At 36.9% G+C, this 15856-nt stretch overlaps 1 protein-coding gene across 1 annotated transcript in view; it reads left to right on the top strand.

Moving 5' to 3' along the window:
- The window catches only part of ghrhrb (growth hormone releasing hormone receptor b), a 68939-nt gene that overhangs the window by 44518 nt on the left and 8565 nt on the right, over positions 1-15856 (top strand). The window contains exons 3-5 of the mRNA XM_007248174.4: positions 2392-2499; positions 10382-10479; positions 15718-15815. Of these exons, the coding sequence (XP_007248236.1) occupies positions 2392-2499; positions 10382-10479; positions 15718-15815 (304 nt within the window). The remainder of the gene's footprint in view (positions 1-2391; positions 2500-10381; positions 10480-15717; positions 15816-15856) is intronic.

Genomic DNA, 15856 nt, shown 5'->3' with positions numbered 1-15856 from the left:
TCAGAGGTCTGGAACTGAACTGAGAAAAACACAGTGATTCTTAATAGTAAAAAAGATTTGTAAGTCTGATATCTAAAGTGTGCTTAGAAATTCTGCAAAAAAAAGTTTTAATCACTGATTTAGACAGTCATCAGTCTCAGCTCAGTAAAAACATACTAAAACATTGCTTAAAAAGAGTTGACCAAAAATTTAAACTAAATTTAGATACTATATAGACTAAACTGGCAAAAGTATCCGCTCTACTGCCTTGTGTTTGGTGATGTAAGGTTTGGATCAGATGCTTGGCCATAGAAACCCATTCCATGAAGCTCACTACGCAGTATTCTTAAACAAATCTTAAGGCCACAAAAAGTTTGGAGGTCTTTAGTGATTCATTCTGCAGAAAGTTGGTGACCTCTGATGTGGAGCAAACCAGTATATTTGAGCTATGACATTACATACATATTGTATTTTTCTCACTATAAGGCACACAGGATTATAGGTTCCATCAGTAAATAGACGTCGCACTTTATGTGGCACTAGTAAGGAACAGGGGTCTCTCCATGTTTTCTCTTTAATTCAGCAGGTCTCTCTGTTGAATTACAGTAAACAAAACTGTAATTCTTAAGAAAAACATTTTCTTTTAAAGTCAAATGAGCACTTGATGTTAATCTACACAGATTTCTCTCCTGAAAACTGTTTATTTGGGTGAGTAAAGTGCATCCGTTTATTTACAGTAAGCTTAGACGTCCAGATTTCCATTAATCGCCACCCGACAGCGACAGTGTTCCGGTAAGACAGGGCAATATTAGCTAGCGGTTTGTCCTACATAGTTTGTTTTAACACAGTAAACACACAGACTACAGTCTGATAATACTCACCTCTGAGGGGATGAAAGAGCTTGCGTTTAGTGCGGCTAACAGGTAATGCTAATGCTGCTCCAGCAGTGCTAGCTGGGGTTAGCAGCAGGCTACAGGCCGATTATACTTACCTCTGAACGGCGCAATATTTAGTGGCTGTTGTTGATAAATGCTAAGAAATATCTTGTATAACGCTGCACTTCAAAGTGGTTTTACTGGCCCTTACAACCTGACTGTTCAAATACATACGTAAGGCGCACTGACAGTTTTTTGAAAAAAATCGAAGGATTTTAAGTGCGCCTTATATTGCAGAGCTTATATTGTGCAGATCTTTCCGTTCTTTTCATCTATTCTCAGTGTGTCCATGGCCTCTCTCCTCTCTCTATCTCTGTGCCCATTTTCTCTTCTTTGTCTCTGCTCCCTCACAACATGTACACAACATAAGTGGCATTATTGGATTTTTTTTTTTCATTTAAATTTTTAAATATGTTGAATGTGTCTGTTTGTGTGTTAATAAAAAGCATACAACAGTTGAGCTCTTTGTGGTCTTTCTCTGAGTGACTGTTTGAGATGGTTGTCATGCTGCTCCTCTCACTGCTATGTTTTATGGCAAACACTGCTCATGATTGCACTCGCTTGAGAGTCATCCCTCTGGAAATCAAACCATTTCCACACAAACGACCTGTGCACATTTGGAATTTAGTCACACAAAAATGGTAACCTGTGCAGCAGGCATGATATCACCATACCGTATTTTTTATTTTGCGTTTTAAACAGTTTTGCATACATCAGTATTTACATCATGTTGTGCAGCGTCACCTCACGTTTTATTTTAGCTCAGTCAAAATAAAAGTCTTTCAGTAAATGTTTTTTTTTTAACTGTAATTGGTTACATATATAATATAAGCCATACCCCCTCCTGCACACTTTACTCTAACAGACCTTCAGTACAGAGTCAGTGGAACGTCTAATAATAGTCTAATAGTTTCAAATTAAATTTCTCCATGTTAATTGAAGTTGGTGTATCCTTAGGATATAATATAAACGCTGTTATTTGTTACAGAGTGTATTTGCATATTGCAACCTGATACAATATCTGTTACCAAAGTTGGTATAGCAGTTATGAATTATGTTTTATTTATATAATGTTTTATATATAAATCATTATATAATGTAAAAAGAAATGTTGTACCTATATTGTCTGGTGTAATAAGTTCCTGTGAAACTACTAATACTTCTTTAATTTTTGTCTTTTTCTTGCTCTCTTTCCCTCTTTCTCTCTTTGTCTTTTCTCTTGTTCTGCCTCTCTTTTTCTGTCTCTCTGTCTTTCTTTCTCTGGTCCTATTTTTCTCTCTGTATCTCTGTCCCTCACTATTTCTCTTTGTCTTTCTTTCTTTCTATTTGTCTTTGTCTCTCTGACCATTCTTTCTCTCATTCTCTGTATCTCTCTGCCCCTCTTTCTTTTTCTCTCTTTGTCCTGTTTTCTCTTTATGTATCTGTCTGTCTTTTTTCCTTCACTCTCTGTCTCTCTCTCTCTTTCTCTCTCTCTCAGGATGCCAGACCGAGTGGGATGAGATTCGCTGTTGGAACAGAGCTGAAGTGGGACAAGTGGTTAATGTCTCTTGTTCTGAAGTGTCCCAGCTCTTCGCTAAAAATCATGGTAAGCAGTTGTCAGTTCTTTTGTCTTTGGCTAGTGATTTAAGTTATTCCACACCAGCTCGGGCTTTAGTCACAAACTCCAGTTTAGTAACTGTTTTACAATCTATTAAAAGAACTTTCACCATGTGTATTTTTGTAGTCTCAAAAAAGCATAATTTTAATTCGTACCTGTTTGAAAGTTTCTGGATAAGTATGTATTCAAATGTGTATTTGTGAATGTTAAGCTGTTGCTTAGTCACTGTTCAAGCACAACAAATATAGACATTAGACTTATTGGTGGCTGCTGAGGAGCTCATATTATGACTTTGTCCCATGTGTTGGTCAAAAACAAGTCATTTTGAACAGCTGCCAAAGATAAGACAACGCTATTCAGTTTACTTCATGTACTCCCAGTCCCTGTGGATGGACATCTTAAGAAACATTTACTACCTCTTCCCTGCACAGACATAAATGTGCCAGGCCCAAAACACACAAGCCCTAGAGTGTTCTGTAAACACTCCACTAGATCCACACACACACTGGAGACAGTAACGCTTCGTCTGATTGCGAAAGGATGAAGTGCATGCGAGTTTATGTGAGCTGTATAATAATTACAGTCATATTTTAATATTGTTTAGAACTGAATGAGCCGAGAAATATATGGGATAGCTACAGCTGGCGTGCATTGTAAATCTTAATTGTATGTGTTCAGTCATTTCACTGAACAGGCATGTTGGCAGCCATCATTCTTTCTGATTGACAGTTCATTCATCATTAGTTTAACTAATGAACTAAAGAGGTCAAGTGTGTACGTGTGTATAACATAACAGCATTAATAATGAACAATTGATTTAATTTCAACTAATGAACAGCTGAGAAAATGAGCAAAATGTAACAATACTGTATTCTACAGTGAAAAAAAAGTTCAGCCAACTACTGTGCCAAGAAAATAATAAAATAATGAAAAATCAAAGGGGTCAGGAAGGAAGGCAGAGCGTTCGGTGCACGGGGAGGTTAGCGCTGTAGTGCTGCTTGTTAGCACGGGTGATTCACAGCTAGCGATCAGTCCTCTGCTCCCGTAGGCCTTCACCTTAGACCTCTACCACGCAAGGCAGGCACTGAGCATTCACCCAGCTTCTCTATCCCCCTTACATTTGCTTCAGGGAGAGAGAGAGACCAATACATGCCAAGCTATGCTAATTCTAGCAACAGCGGATGCAAAAAAAACATGCTATTGGCAAGCTGGCATTAAACCACCCACTTTGCATGCTTTGCACTGCTAGATCCTTGAAAAACAAAATCACTGTGCTGTAATAGCTATTAAACAAAGGGTTCACACATTGTAAAGCATTATTCTATATCTCATGTCCTATTGTGTTTAGATTGTTTAAGAATGTGTGTTTTACTTATGTAAAATAATAAAAAAAAAACGTCTTTATATTTAAAATATTTCAGTGTCTGAATTAGGCCGTTTCAGCATCAATAGCCCATTGAACACAAATATGCAATATTCACATCGCAGGTAATGCAATGTTTTGTGCAGTGTCAATTTTTTCATTTTTCACAACTTTTTTGCTGCTCAATACAAATATACTTTCATGCTATTCTCAATTTACATGACTTTACAGGACTTTTTGTACCAGAATAATGATTATATCTACCTAATATTATTTGTTTTACTTTAATCATTGATACACAGATTGCATCATTAATATCATGACATGTAGGATGTAGGATTTCTGGTGAAATTTAATGAAAAAAATAAATACTGCTTTTTAATATTGCAATATATGTTGCAGAACAACAACATATTGCAATGTATTTTTTTTTCAATATCGTACAGTCCTAGACTGAATGTTCTTAATAATGATGTTTGTCACTCTTTAAACTTGTGTACTTGCATTGCTATACTATTATATTTTAATGACGTAAGTGAAATAAAAATGTCATTATTTCTTGGTCAATGTATTGTATAGTGCCAGGTCTAGTTCATACTTGCTCTAGTAGCTGATATTGGTACTATCACTGTTTTTTGCGTTTATATATCCATTAGACCATTTGTTGAATGTAATAATGAAATATTAAATCAGCCTTGACATGATTTGCCTTTTTACATAACACAACTGACAGAACTGATGACAGTTATTATTATCTCTTTGAAATTAAATTCTCTTCAAAACCATGGATGATTATTGCCCTTTAAAAAAACAGCAAAAAAGGCTCTGCATGCTGCGTTTTGGACAATTAGAGATACAGAGGTTAAACTGTAGAAGTCTTTCTGTACATAACTGAAAACAAATGAACTTTAAAATGGGTTAAAAGTTATTTCAGCGTCTCACAGCCTCTAATGCTGTAATTACTGATATTACAGATTATTTTCCCATTATTGCTTATAAGTGTTATAGAACTTTCTAAAATATAGAGAATGGTCTGATGGAATAAACTTTTATGAATAAACAAACTTTATGATTAAATATTAACCAAATTCTGCTTAGCAATGTAATTATTTTCCCTGTGTTGCAAATGCTACTTTTACAGAGCGCAAAAAGTCACTCCCTAGTTTGGCAAAAATGAAGGGTTGATTTTTTTTTATTTTCCCATCTTTTAGCAAGTCTAGTATGTATCGTTTTAACATTTGAACCAGATGTTTAAGGATGTCAAATGGTGAGGTAAGTTTAATAGTGCTCAGCATGCAACAAGGATTGTTGGCAGTTCGGTTATGGGTACTATGTTGCTTAGTTTAGGTTAGCGGTCCACCAGGTGAACAGTCGTTTCCGGTTAAGAGTATGCTGTGCATGATTGGCTGCCACTTCTTGCCGATGTGTGATTGTTGAGTGAAAAGGTGAAAGGATGGAACGGGTGGAATGTGATTGTAACACATGCTTGGATGTATAGTAAGGTGCAATGTAAAGATAACTTACTCATTATCACAATGACAAACAGGTGTGATGCATTAGTATTCAGGTAATGATGAGCAGAAAAACTGTTTGTGATTGGCTGCCTGTAGATGCTTGTGGCTGCTTGTTGTGTTGAGGTGGATTATGGGAGTTGTAGTTGGTGGGGGCTGAAGGAAAACAATATGTAAAAAACGTGTATCAATAGACATATCAGTGTATTATATGTAATATGTATTATTACAACTTAAAATTGCAATTTGCCACTAGATAGATGTATCCAATGCAGCTAAAAATATCATATCACAATAATAGTGCACATTTCATGCACATTTCCCAAGATCTCCTCAGACCCTTTGTGTTAGCTTTAGCTGTGAGACTACGAGCTATAATTTTACTGTACAGTGACCGATGACTCAATATACATCACTGTTATCATCTAAAGTTTGACTTATGGACCCATCTGTTTGGACAGGGTTTATATGAGGTCATGAGTGTGTTTGTGAGGGTTGCAGGTGGTCAGTGTGCCTGGCCCACTGTCCCCGGCTCAGTTTTTGTCCCGTGAGCGCTGCTGGAAAGACAGTAAGACATCAAACAGTCCCAATACACCGTCCACCCTCAGCGTAAGTTTATTTTCTAATCAGATTGTGAGCAGCTGCTTCTCAATAATGGTCATTGCCTTTATGCATGGCTTTTCCATCTCCTGTTGTTAAAGAGACATGCACACACAGGGAGTGGGAGAGAGATTACCTGTTGCTGTAAGGAAGAAAAGGGTACACAGCTAAGATCATTTATTTCATTACCGTCAACAAGTGTAGCTCTGAGTGCAGCTTTATTAACTGCACAGTTGGATTTGTGCTCCAGCTCTACAGTGGATTTGAAGTAAAGTAATGAGTATTAGGTCAGTAGAGAACCAGCCTGAAATTGTTCACCTCCCCCCCATTTTTGAGAGCCATACATAATTAGATAAGCACACCAATTAGCCACTCGTACCAGAAGGCAGAATGTACCATGGTTTAGAAACAGCTAGTTCTGGAACAGCTTCTAACCATAACCCTGCAGGCTCTAGTGATTGTTTTGTTTCTGATGAATTTTGCTGGAAAACAGTAATTATAATTGTCCGGTTATGTATGGACATTATGTTACTGTCAGCAGCATGGCTAGTGATTTCCTTGCTACATTTTCTACCAGACGGATTTTGGGTTTCCAAAGAAGATTTGAAGATGGTTGAGCGAGCATCAAATTTCTCTCTCTCTCTCTCTCTCTCTCTCTCTCTCTCTCTCTCTCTCTGTTAAAAAGTAACATTTGGCCAGAGGCTAAATACTAAATACCAGATTGTAGGTTTCCATATATTTTGCCTCATAAATGTAATAGCTGATATATAATCTTAAATCGCTTTGTAAAGAAAAAGCGAATACAAAGTTACAGCTTAAACATAATTACTGAATACTAAACATCTTTATCATCTGAGCAGACATACCAACAAAGGAGGTTAGCTCTGAAGCTTACTCCAGTTTTTCTAAGCTGGATTACTTGTTGATATTTAATGACAGGTCGAAGTCCCTGTGTGTGTTTTAACCATCGACTGTGTATAGCTGGACAGAGCATCCTCTCTCAAAAGTGAAGCCACCACAGGGCGGGCATCCCCTGCTGTTCGGGTGCAGAAAGTTGTGTAACCCCACCCACCCCCATAGGTTTTAATGGCAAAACAGACAACTTTCAATCACGTTTTTTTTCTAATATAATGTAATTCTACCTCCATTATTTAAATGCAGCAGCTAGTATAACCTCTGCTTTTATTGTCCATTTTTTATATCCCCACAGAATTATTTTTTTAAAACGTTATTTAGCTCTATTCAAAAAGGTGTGGTTATTGTAAAAGGGCTGGGTTACACCTAGCCGGGGTGGGACCAGTGACTGTATTGGTGGGACCATAGACTGTGTTTCTCCATAGTCTTTCTCCCTCCTCTGGTCTCTACTGCGCAGACTCGGGTTTCAGCATCGCAATCATGGCGGAAGATTTTGGCTTCATTTTCAGTAAATGAATGGAAACGGCAACACTGCATCCATCTTTTTTACAGTCTCTGATTTTAACATAGTACTTCTGTCTGTCTCATACCCTACACACCCTAATTTTAGTCTCGAAATACAGTAAAGTCCCAATGCCGCTTAAACAATCCTTGAGGAAACACTGCAATGTAAGAAAAAATGTTAGTCCATGTACAGTATAAATTATTTACATATAATAATATATTTTATTTGGCTTAAGACCGAAAGATTTTTTTTTTCTTTTTCAGTAAAATAAATTTGAATACCGAAAATTCCGTACAATTTTTTTTAAAATGTTTGACCTAATTTCAAAGTGGATCAGGTAAAAATCTGAAGTCAAGATTCAGGCCTTGACTTGAAGTCAAGGTGCAGGCCTTTCTGCACCTGTGTCACACCACAATATTTTTTATTTATGACTATGACTTTCATCCATGAAAAGCAGAACAGGATGACGCATGAAAATATACAGGGTGACTTAAAAAGCAGTGATATACAGCAGAGAGATCTTTGCAGTGTGAGTGGTACTGTGTGGATAATGAAATCATCACTTAACTAAAGTAATTTCTCCCTTTAAGTTGTGAATGTTTCGCGTGAGCTGAATCAGTAAGTCTCCTAAGTTGTGAACCTCGATCACTGTTACATATTTATAGCTGTCAGAACACACTCCATCTGAGCCTGAACCCAAGGCAACATGACTGCTTTTCTCTCCGCCTCTGTAGCGTTTCTGTCACTCGCTTTCTTCTGTCCATCTTTTTATGCCCTTTTCTCTGTATGTGTTTTTCTGTTGGATAAAAGATAACCGAATAATAATTGTCATCCTACCTCCCTTCTTTATCCCCAAATCACCTTCAATATCGTGTTTATTATTAAACCTTTATTGTCATCTATTTTTCTTAAATCCTCATATTTACTCTGCACTGCTCTTCATCACTCAGTTTTCTCTGCAGACTGAAGAAAGGAAAAGCTCTTATTATTATGGGCTTGTCAGCTCAGACCTTTAATTCAGAAGATTTGGCAGGAACTGTAAAAAACAACTCTGTGTGTTTTCAGACGAACCAACAGATGCTCATAGGCACATAACCAGAACAATATCAGCCCCAGTAACCACAATCAGATCAATAAAAACACTAATATTATTCATAGTGAAGTGCTCCACGTAAAAAGTAGCCGTGCCCACGGCGGGTCGGCATCACAGACCATGTCCTTGTTCACCTTGCAGCTGAAGTTGGAGTGCCTTCTTGAGGGTACGGATTTAAAGCACTTTTGCAATTGTACATTCTCAAGAATAATAAGGCAATGCAGTCGAGAATTTAATGGTCATTCATGGATGTGACCATTTCAGTACAGTGTTAGGAGAGTGAACATTCAAAGCATATTAAAATTGTGTCACTGATATGCCCTTCATTGTCTTCAGAGAACCTCTCTTTTGCAGTCTTTCACAAAAAACAGATCAGTTATCTTAAAAAAGTATAAAAAAGTATTTTTATCAGGCAACTTCTGAATGCAATTGGTCGCACTCAGAGGCTGAATACTTTTGCACACCACACTTTTCATTTTTTTATTTGTAAAAAAATATTTTGAATCATGCATAATTTACTTTCCAATTTACAGTTGTATACCACTTTGTGTTGGTCTTTCACATTAAATTCCAAAAAAATATGATTTATGTTTGTGGTTATAATGTGACAAAATATGGGTATGAATACTTTTGCAAGCCACTTTATATTTACATTTATGGTTTTTGTTCGTTTGTTGCTTGTTTGTTAAATCCTAGTTTATATAAACCCATCCTGTCACTAGTTATGTCTCCAACACTCGGACAGTAAAGACTATCACATGCCTCTTCCAATACATGTTAAGTCAGCCACTGCCTCTTTTCCAACTGTTTCTGCCAGTGCACTCTGAGGAAAGTTCAGCTCATCAGCTAACCAACTTTACTCTTGTAGTGATCTGGGGAAAGACTGTTACCTACCCACCCAGAGAGAGAGAAAAAAGCAAGTTCTGCTCTCTCAGACTCCGGCTGCTGAGGCAAACAGCATTATAAACCGTGATTAGTTTCTGATAATCCTTCTGGGATTCTCGGATCATAGTGACCATGCCTTAGTCTGTTGGACCAGTTGAATCTCTGTCCAGAGAAACTTTCAAAAGTCATTCACTTCGAATATCCCAAATTTAAATACTAATACCACAAGATACGAGCCCTTACAGGCAAGTCAGTTCACTCAATGGCCTACTTTGTGATGCAACAGGGCACTTATTTACAGTCATATAAGGACAGCCTTCCATCTGTTTGTGAGGGGGAAGACAAAAATACTGGAAAACAAATGTTGGGTTACCATTTCAGAAATATACTTTAAATTACTGATAAAATCTGATTAGAAAAACCCTCATGAACCGTATGTAGCGTTCAAATAAAAAAAATGCCAGCAAGCTGATTGGCTCTTTTTATTGAAGGGCAGGACTTTATCCTTGAATGAACACTATGATTGGTGTTACGAGAAATCCCATGCATACAGCAGTCAGTGGTCTGTCTCCTGTTTAATAACGTCTCTAACTAAAACTAAACTGTGCAAATCCTGTGGTGAATGACAAGAACAAGGCATCATAAGTTTAATACAAGCTTTATTAAGGGGTCAGTAAGTGGTGTTTATAAAACTGGTTGCTATGGGCTTGCTAGGTTGTAGCTAGGGGGTGTTATATATAGTGTTACTCTTTGGTTGCTATGATATTGCTGTTACCTGTGAGATGGTGGTTGTTATGGTTTTGCTAAGTAGTTGTAACCATGCGCAATGACAAAGTCCTTACAGTAGCTTTCAGAAGTTTTGTTAATATTTTGTTAATATCTTTTTTCATATTATTATTATTACATTTTTTAAATTACTTCATTCCATTATTAATATTGTAAACTTGTAACCATTTAAATGTGGCATCATTTTTTATGATTTATTGTTGTTTTTTCAGGTTACATATACCGAAACTGTACTAAGAATGGCTGGAGTGATCTTTACCCATCCTATGAAGAGGCATGCATATTTGCGGATGAAGTGGAGGAGCCTGAGGTATTTTTTTTATCATTATTTTCTGTCATTAAGACATTTAGGGCCAGTTTTCCAAACCTAGACTCATGCTAAGTTTGTACTAAATTTTGTTTTTGATGGTGAAACTCCACCTCCATCACAGTCAAAGAGTAAGATTAATTTATTCCCATGGAACCGACCTTCAGGTCTACTTACTGCATCTCTTGGTTTCTGCATCAGCGCTATTTTCATAATTATGCACATTTTGTTGACTGCTTTACATCCTGTATTCATCAGTTTCTTTCTCTCTTTCCCACTTTTACTCTACTTACCTTGGTTTTACCCTCTTGTAGAGGGTTATACTCACTGACGTCTTCCAAAATGTTACTTTTTGCCTCCTTCTTTCAGTAAAAAAACTCTCAGCACACATAATTGCTCTCAGTGCTGGTGAAACCTTGCATGACCTGTTAGTTATGGGGAGAATTGAAGACTAGCGCCCACTCACTCTCTCGTTTTCAGTTTGTGTATTCACCTCAGAGCAATGGGAGTGTGATAAGGACAGATAGTGTGAATGCACGACTGGACTCCGGGGCAGACGCAAATAATTTAAATGAAATGCGGACAGCAAGCGAGAGAGAGAGATTGAGAGAGAGAGAGAGAGAGAGAGAGATAGAGAGAAAGAGGGAATTTGGAGAGGATTAATAGCATAGACAAAGCAGTATTTTTCAGCAGTCCCCCCCACCCTACCTTTCTTCGTCTTTGCACTTTCCCTCTTTTCTTTCTCTCTACTTTGCTGTCTCAACCACTTTACCGCAAGATGCCTGAATATGCAATCGAATGCTAATGAGAGCTTTAGAGACACTGCCTTGCATTAAAAGAGTGATAATATATTAATCCTCAGCTCAAACACACACACACACACACACACTCTTGTACGAGTGTGCTCACTTCTGCAAACGTGTGCATATTCATGCTCAAACACACACTAGAACACACTCTAAAAAACAGAGGTACGATATGAGTACTTTTTTGTACTCAAAGGTACACTCTTCATAATTGTACCCTCAAAGGTACAATATTGGTCTTTACAGGGTCAGATTTGTTCCCTCTGAAGTACAAAGTCATTCCTAACAGAAATAAGTACGAATTTGTACCATTTCACCAGCCAAAAGGTACATTCAGTATTCTGTACCACTGTACTAATAAACAATATATATTTTATTTGCACATTTTTTTATTTGAAAGCCAGACCATTTTGCATCATGAAATTCTTGACACATATTCAGTTGATGATAATGTTTATAATCTTTATAATCTTTACTGGCATAAAAAATATGGGTACAAAAAAGGACTTTCACTGAAAGGTACTTTTTTGTACCTCAATATAAGGTACAGCCCCAGCGACAAGCTTTGTACTCTTTTAGGTACAAATCTGTACTTATTTTTCTTAGTGTGCACCCATAAACATGCATAATGGCAAAGCAACTCTAAGGCCAAGAGTGGTGCATGTCCCTAATGCGAACAAACTAATTAACTTAGCAAGGTTGTCAGACAAGAACACAGTAGAGTCTCTTCTGCACAGTAGATTTAATTTTCCCTGTTTAAGCTGTTTTTAATAATGACTCTCACCTCTTAGTCTTTCAGAAGAGGAGTCATAAGTTAATAGATTCCCCTAGAGAATAGGGGTGTATGAAAATATTGATATATTTAAGTAGCGCAATATTTTGTTTAGCTGCATCCATTTCTATGACAAAATATTCTTTGACAACCTATTTTTCAAATAAAATGTAATATTTAAAAATGAAAGCCATGTCCCAAAATGTATTGCACTAAATGAAACTGTCAAAGACTGATAAATGGGGAACTTATTTGTAATAAATTTTATTTTTGAGCAGCGATCGAAACATAGTTGCTGCAGACGGCATTCTTATGACCGGCAGTGTTCCCCCGAGCCCATTATAAAATTTAAACATGAAAATAATCAAAATAAAGACCAAACATTTAAGTTATAATTAGCAAGCCAGAAAGAAAAAATAAATATGGAAAACAGTAAACATACATATAGTACTTTCTATATTATTAGTATTTTTTTATTCATTGTTTTACCAAAATGTTTAACTTAACATCAGATTTTGTACATTGTACAATTTGTATTAAAGCATAAAATCTGATTGCTTTGTTATAGATAGATAAATAGATAGATAGATAGACAGACAGACAGACAGACAAACAGACACTTTATTAATCACCGAGGGGAAATTTTAGACGTCCAGCAGCAGGTATGTATAATACACACAGTTACAAAAGGATAAATAGAACAATACAAATAAATACAATAAAATAAAAAGATAAAATGAAAAGTATAAAAGTACAGCCTTTAGTGTGTGTGTAATGGAGAATGAAGGTAGTGCAGTTGAACACAGACAATGAACACCATGATGTCAGCCATACAGAAAGTGCAAATACACAGTTATATAATAATTAAATTTAGCAGTGCAAAAGATTTGTAAACAGTAGATAGTGAAGGAACTACTAGTGCAAAATAGGGTAGAACTAGAAATAGTGTTATAGGCATCAGCAAGACTGAGAGTGTGTCCATAGATGGGGGTGTGTCCATGGTGTGGCCAGAGTTGCCGGAATGAAAAAGTGTCACAGAGTCTTTAGTTTGCAGTGCTGAGAGGAGTTGAACAGTCTTATGGCCTGAGGGACAAAAGACTTACAGAGTCTGTGTTAACTCCTCTGAAGAGAAGACTAAGAGAGACTCATATGATGTGCAGTACACATGAAATTATATTATGAAGTGTTTGTAAGACAGTTTCAATTATTTAATACTTTCACCTTCAGTTAGAAGTTAAGAATTTTTTTTCTTTGTGAGATTACTCATGTCTTTTTAAATGCAGATTAATATTCAGTTGGGTTAATGGGTTAAAATCAGTGTGCGTTTTTGCTGCTTTTGTTTGAGGGGATGTACTGCTACAGAAATAAAACATATTCAGGCTCACAGCTCTGCTGGTCAAGGATAAGATTAGCATAAATGACTGAAAGCCTACAGTTACCTCCTCAAGACTTTTTTTCAGTTTAGACTTATCTACATTAGTGCTTTATGTAACTTGCATCACATTATTTTTTTTAGACTTGCCTGGTTTCACTGTAAAAAAAGTAAAGTCTATAGAATACAGAAGCATTAAGTATGCATAAACTCTGTTCTCTATAAAAGCAACTTAACAGGAGAAAAACTGTGGTAACTTTTAATGGAAGTCAAAGTGAAAGTCATTTTAGAGCATTTCTATTGGTCAATTAATTATGACATTATACAGAACACAATATAACTATGAATGTCACAAAACCAGGAGAAGAATGTGGAACAGTTGCTGATTTGGCCACTCCAACATTTCTGCTTACTTACAGATTTTAAGACTTCATGTTGAAAGTCACTGTAAATAGCTCTTGAGTGAATTTCTGACTAGTTATCTCTTTAATTTGCCACAAAATAATGAGAAACAGGCCACAACTTTCTGTAAAATTGCTTATTAGTCAACTGTCCAATTACAGTTCAAATCCTGTTCTCATGTAGCTTGCCATCAGCTGCCAGAGCCCTGAGACAGCACAATTGGTCTTGCTATCTCTGGGTGGGTAGATGGTGTTCTCTCCCCACATCACTCCAGAGGGTGATGTCGATCAGCACATGGCATCTGTGAGCTGATGTATTAGAACCGAGTTGCTGCGCTTTCCTCCGTTTGCGCTGTGATGCTACTCGGCAATGCTGCATCAGCAGCAGCTTGAAAAGAGGCGGAGGCAGAGTCACATCGGAGGAGGCCTGTGTTAGTCTTCAACCTCCTGGTGTTGGGGCATTACTAGTGATAGGGGGAGTCCCAACGAGTGGGTTGGGTGGTTTTAGCCTTGTAAATTATAATAATAATATACTATAATATAATATAATAATATTTTATTTAAAAAAAAATCTATGAAGTGTTTAGGAATTACAACAATTCATCTACAAAGCTCAAATGTAATTGGACAAATTAACTTTACCATAAATAAAATGTTTATTTTTAATACTTTGTTAAGAAAATGTCCTTAGCCCACTCCTTATCCACTGGGGTTCCCCAGGGTTCGGTACTGGGACCCCTTCTTTTCTCAATATACACCACCTCCCTAGGTCATGTTATCCACTCACATGGCTTTTCCTACTGCTCATTGAGCTCCATTGGCTACCAGTTGCTGAGCAGCAGTATCAAATTCAAAGCTCTTACAATCGCCTACAAGGTGATGACAGAACAGGCTCTTTCCTACCTGCATTCACTCCTGAAGGCTTATGGTACCTCCCGGCCGCTGCGCTCGTCCAATGAACGACGACTCGCTTTACCAAACATTCACACAAAGCAATCCAGACTGTTCTCATACAGAGTTCCCCAATGGTGGAACAAACTACCTTCCACTACCAGATCAGGAGAATCTCTCGCTATCTTTAAGAAACTCCTGAAGACAGAGCTCTTCAAAGAGCACTTACTCTCTTAACACCTCTAACTAACTACTTCTAACCTCATTTTCTTCTTCCCCTCCTTCACTCCTCTATCCTATTATTTCCCTTTGACCTCCTTTAGGCCCTATATAAAGTTGTTTTTACCTAATATGACTTTTTTACTTTACTATTGTAAGTCGCTTTGGACAAAAGCGTCTGCCAAATGTAATGTAATATAATGTAATATAAAAAATAACTGGCTGTGAGTTGGAACCCATGGACAGCTCCAAACATGGATTTCCATCCTTTTTGATGCTTTGCCAGACCTACACACATCTCATTTGTTTAATATCAAATCCAGTGTGGTGTCATGCAGAGCCCAAATCATGGAGATTGTGTCACTGTTCAAATATTTATGGGCCTAACTGTACTTGAAAATGTGAACAGGGAGAGACTACATAAAAATGGTTGTTCCTTGGCCTGTTGCAATGTTTTCTTTATCAACTAGTGTTTTGGTACAATTAATTTATGTTTTATTTATTTAGGATACAGAAAAATATCATATTCTATTTCCAATGTCTTGCTCTATGTTATCAATGTATCTGTGGCAGTAAATGATCATAAAATGGCAATATTGTTATTTGCAATTATTTCTGGGACAGTGTGTCCTGACAGGCCAGGTCATTCCTGATGGTTAATGATTAATGGAATATGTTTGTTCAAACATTTAAACTTTTAGTTAAATCCTCAGTTTCTAATAGAGATCATTTGAATTTCAAATATTTTCTCACTCTTTGTTCTCTCACTTTCTTTTTCAGACCACGTACTATTCCACCTTCCGACAGGTGTACACTGCAGGCTACGCTACCTCACTCATTTCCCTCATTTCAGCTATCTTCGTCTTCACAGCCCTCAGGTACTGTAAAGAGCTTCACAATTAAAAGTCTGATCTAACCT

The sequence above is a fragment of the Astyanax mexicanus genome, chromosome 5, assembly GCF_023375975.1.
Source record: "Astyanax mexicanus isolate ESR-SI-001 chromosome 5, AstMex3_surface, whole genome shotgun sequence".
Lineage (NCBI taxonomy): Eukaryota > Metazoa > Chordata > Actinopteri > Characiformes > Acestrorhamphidae > Astyanax > Astyanax mexicanus.
The sequence above is the reverse complement of the archived record's forward strand: the minus strand, read 5'-3'. Positions and strand labels throughout refer to the sequence as shown.